This window comes from Gekko japonicus, unplaced genomic scaffold (genome assembly GCF_001447785.1).
Source record: "Gekko japonicus isolate JY-2015 unplaced genomic scaffold, Gekko_japonicus_V1.1 scaffold425, whole genome shotgun sequence".
Classification (NCBI taxonomy): Eukaryota; Metazoa; Chordata; class Lepidosauria; order Squamata; family Gekkonidae; genus Gekko; species Gekko japonicus.
In genome coordinates, this window is record NW_015176464.1 from 224,891 (window position 1) to 230,014 (window position 5,124).

Here is a 5,124-nt window from a genome sequence, read left to right on the forward strand (position 1 = left end):
AAGGATGTCATCATCATCTTCCACATCATCTTCATCCTCCTCTTCCTCATCAATGGCATTTGTTTCCATGTCGGTTAAGGAATCGTTGTTAGAGGGCTGCTGATTCTCCTCAGGTATAGGAGAGACCTCGATTTCATGTGACGAACCAACATCTGGTGAAGAGCTGACCTGCGACTGGTTTAACATAAGGACATTAGAAGTCACAGGATTTGGAGCAAAAGGGGCAAGTGGTTCAGGAGACACTTGGTTTTCAGTTGGATTTGGCTGAGCAGTAGGTAAGTCGGGTCTTAGAGCTGTCCCTACAGATGGCAGCGGAGGAGAACCAGCGCTGCTACAGTTGGTTTGGTCAGAGCCCCCAGCAGGGTTGGGACGAGGCTGGGTCTGTGTTACAGACTTAGTCTCCTGAGGCCGATTCTTTGGAGGCACAAGCTCTGCGCAGAAGATGACATCATCGTCATCATCGTCATCATCAGAATCACTAATCGTAATCTTCGTGGCATCACACTCCTCCCCATACAAAGAAAATGATTCAGTTATAACAGGTTTGCCAGGGATCAGGTTTTGACTCCCAAGCTGCCCCAGAGGCTTTTGGGCTTCGAGGCCATTTGCATCTGAACTGGGCTGTTCCAAAGTGTCAGGCTTGACGCCCCCTGCCATGTTTTTCACCTGCTGCAGAGGAGCACCCAGCTCAGCAAGAAATTTGACCCCAAGCAATTGCGAAGATTTAATTAATTCATCAAGCAAGTCCGATCTTACTCTGACTATTCTGGAACTGTAGATATAGTTGAGAATTTCTGCAAAAATCTCTGCTCTTATGAAGTTCAACTCCACCACTTGTTCTGCAACTGAGAAGAGCTGGTGAAAGTAAGTGCTTGATGCCGAAAGGACATTTCTGTGGGCTCGAAATTTCCGGTCCTCCACAATAACTGTAACATCACAGAAAATTCCAAGGCTACGCTGCTCATCCAAAGCCTTTAACAGCATACCAGAGTACTGGTTGTCTGTTGCTGTAATTAGCTTTCTGGTCTCCATTCCTACAGCAAGAATATAAAGAGAAGAGCTGTCAGATCTCTCTGCAACAGATTAGTCAGTAGACATTCAGAATTCTCAATGTGCCTTACTTTAAAATATCCTTATGCACAGTCCAGGCAGGCGTCAACATGTACAAAGACCTTAGTCAACATGGCTCTTTACTGGGTATAAACCAGAATGATAGTTTCTAAATTGAAATGTCAGTTAATTTGACTTCACTCTTTTATGTCATTAGTTTGCTTAGAAATCTATAACACCTCAGCACTGAAAGGGATTTTAAAGATATTTATCTCTGCATAGTGCTACGAGTCCTATCCAACTTATTTGAAAACAAATTCAATCAAAATGAATATTTCCATACAATATCCTTAATGCCAAAAAGAGTTCATAAACACAAACAGCATACATGTTACTGGGAAAAATTATCTTAACCACACTGTTAGAATGAAAAGCAATACTTAAGGTTTAGAACAATGCAACAGGTTGAGCACTACTGAAGTGGGGAATGCTCCCATTTATACCTGAGGTAAAATCTGGGTTTTAAGATCTGTGCATAATGAATGACTCTGATCACACCAATCAACTGATGAATGGTCTAATCTCTATAGTTTCTTTTCTTAAAAAAAACACAAACTCAATGTTACAACACAGCTAGCAGCAAAGCACTTTTGAAAAATACAAAGTCAAACACTTCATGAAACTTCCTCCGGAGCTAACTTGCAAAAACGTTATATTTATGAGCCTCAGCTGTACAAGTCTGTGCAAATGCACATCAGAGAGATATTCTACCAGTCTCCTGAAGTACAAGTCTGTGCAAATGCCATTCATCAGAGAGATATTCTACCAGTCTCCTGATGATACATTTATACTTACTCTCCTCAACTGATTTTTTTTATATAAATTGCCATGGGTTGGATCCTAGGACTCCTTTCTGATAAAACAGATCCTCCAACTCCCTACTGTCAATAGTTCCTTCAACAGAGAAACTTTTCTGCTGCTGGAAAAAGCCATTTTCCATTGGAGGAAGACTTGACAGAAGGGAGCTGTAAAATCCATCACAATGTCAGTGCCTTCTCTAGCACACACATGTGGAAGAACAGCCTGCCAATGGAATACAAGAGAAGATACTTACACAGGAATACTCAACTGCAAAAAAAAAATGCATGTTTGTGATAATAAGCAAGGCTGCCATTCTGCACAAGGGACCAAAGTCCTGTGCCCTTAAAATGTATACAAAAAGAAACCTTTACAAATGCACTATTTCCCATAATTGCCCCACAGCAAGAGGAAAAACGGAACATGTTGAAATTTTAGCTCCCGTGCAACTTCTAAAGACACAGAAGAGTGGTAGCCAAAGCTAATGCATCATGTGAAATAAAAATACTTGTAATAAAATGAGACATGAAAAGATTAGTTGGTAGATCTTGCAGACTAAAAAGACTGCTTGATCAACCAGCATAGGTGTGATTCAACACACTCCTGGATGAAATGTTGCTAGTTTTTAAGGCACCACCAAATTCTTGTTTATTTTTGGATCGGTTTTCTCTAGGTTTGGCCTTTGTGTCACACAGTGGCCAGAAATACCAGTGCCATCAGGAGGTCCAGCAGTGGGGCAAGGTTTGGCCTTGTATGTGTGTACGTGTGTGTTACATGCCACCAAATTGCCTACAACTTATGGCAACCCAATGAATTAATGACCTCCAAAACATCCTGTACTTTTCAGGCAAAAAAAGGAGGGGGCTCTAGCTGGGGGTGGCCTGCGTAAAAGATGGGAAAGGGGGAGGGGTTAGGACGTCTCAAAGGAAGGCTACAATTTTTCTTTCTTTGCCCTATAAAGCCGAGGTTCAACTTGAAACCAGCTCTACTCAGCAAGGCCTGATATAATAAAGTCTGCGAGGTATCCTGCGCAAGATGAAGACAAGAGTCCCTTAACATCATAGCTGAAACTAATTCTGTCTCTGCCTTTAAAAAAAAGCAACCTGGTTAAGAAAAGAACTGTAATGAAATTCTGAAACTATGATGTACTCAATTTGGTTAAATGGACTTGTTTTAGCTTTATTAATCTTAAAATATGGCAGCCAGTTTTATTCCTGTACTCTTTTCTTTTATATTGATAATGGTAGAAACGACTATTAAGAATCTTGTAGATATGATGATTCTTGCCTTTATGTGTTATTGATTAGTGTTATAGCATCCTGTATTTCCCTTTCCCTTTGTAGTTTTTGTAGTAATAAAGCAATACAATTTTAAAAAAGAACTGTAAAGGCTGTAAAAGCTTTATGAAACTTTGGTTCAACTAAAAAGTACTGCACAGCTTTTGTACAGGTGCTGTTTCCCTTAAAAACAACAATGGAAAAGGGAATCCACTGAAATCTTTTAAGACTTTCTGTTGCCTGAATTTCCGTAGCGGGTTCTGATTTTCTAGCAAAGGATGCCAATCTGAATGAAGACGGATGAGAATGAAAGATTTTGCAAAGAGATCTGTGCATTTTATACTTTTTTCAAAAGAATGTGAACCATGAGAGCAGCAGGTTGCCTTCCTTGGTTTTTTGATCCTGCTCCAGTATTTTTACTGGTAGCCTAATTTACAAAAAGTTAGGAAGAGACGTTTTTACCACTGCTGCTCTTTCAGGAAAAAGCTTCACTAGCTGAATTTCTGTAGAACAGCTGAGCCAGAGAACAAGGTGGCTGGCAACCCTAGACAAGAAGCACAGAGAACTGCCATGTTCTCTGATTGGAACAACAGGTTTTACATGGGAAGAGAACAGAAAAGCAGAAAACCTTAGGAAACTTTATGATTTCTTTTGACATGTACCACTAATACTACCGACCTCAACTCTATATACTACTTTCCTCCCACTGTGTAAAGAAACAGAAGCTCAGGTAGAAGTTCAGTTCTGGTTTTGATTCTTACATGCACAAAAGTGAAGGGAACTGTCACAAGGAACAATTAACAAACCTTAATTCAGAAAGCATCTTAAGTAGATGTTGCTGACGTGGGCCAGAAACTGCAAGAGAACCACTTTAATGTGCATAAGTGCATATACAAAATGAGAAGTGTGGGAAATGAAAGAAAGATCTGCACCACTTATGACAAATGGCTAAGTATTACTGTGGAATAGATAACCTTACAGCTAGGGAAATGTCACTTTATTTTAAAAACGGACACTTTCAAGAAGGATAACAACCAACGCTACCACTATGGCCCCTGATTTTCTGTCATTAACAGGTGGAATCGCACAAAGATGGCTTCATCTAGGCCAACACCCCATTTCCAACAGCAGTGAGATGCCTCCATGAAGCAGGACTTGAGTTGATGGAACCCTTGCTGTACCTAGGAGGCACCCTGTAACCCACAAAGCCCAGTTCTACCCACCAGCCATACTCTACAATCTGCCACGTGTGCTGCCCTACCCTATCATTTTGTGCAGTCCCACACAGGCAACAAAAAAGGCAAAAAAGAGAGGTTCATCCAGCTCTTGATTGGCACGATAACAATCAACGCTACCACTATGGCCCCTGCTTTTCTGTCATTAACAAACAGGTGGAATCGCACAAAGATGGCTTCAGGAGGAAGGGCAGAAGAAAGGTAATGACAGGGAAGCACTTAAAATAGCCAGAAGGGAGAAGTAATGAACCGCAGTAGAACGGGTGGGGGGGGGAGCAAGATGTATAGGTCTTGAACAAGAGAGAAGCAATGTATTCATATACTTCATTTGCACCCTGCCTCTCTCCCCACTGGAGCTTATGCTGTTCTCCATTTTAACCTCACAACAACCCCGTGAGGTAGGTTAGGCCAAGAGTGTGGGACTGGCCCAAGGTCATCGAGCAAGCTTCCAAGGCAGCGTGGGGGCTCCAGCGTGGGGTCTCCCAACCCTCTAAACTACTAGACCACACTGGCAATGACAGCAGTATGGGAAGAGACTGGAGAGCAAACAGTAGTGCCGCGGGAAGCAATGAGAAGTGTGTGGAATGGCATGGCGGCCGGGGCGGCCAGAAGAGTTGGCAGGTGGAAACCTGCGAGAAGGGAGAAGCCCCGACTTCAGCAAGAAGATGGGCCAGGATGGAGGGGGGGGGAGAGCATCTTTCCTG

The 5,124-nt window shown here is 42.2% G+C and overlaps 1 protein-coding gene across 1 annotated transcript in view; it reads right to left on the bottom strand.

The window, feature by feature from the left end:
• Positions 1 to 5,124, bottom strand: part of ZBTB33 (zinc finger and BTB domain containing 33) — a 12,207-nt gene that overhangs the window by 1,104 nt on the left and 5,979 nt on the right. Inside the window, exon 2 of the mRNA XM_015427044.1 lies at positions 2 to 1,034. Coding sequence (XP_015282530.1) covers positions 2 to 1,034 — 1,033 coding nt within the window. The remainder of the gene's footprint in view (position 1; positions 1,035 to 5,124) is intronic.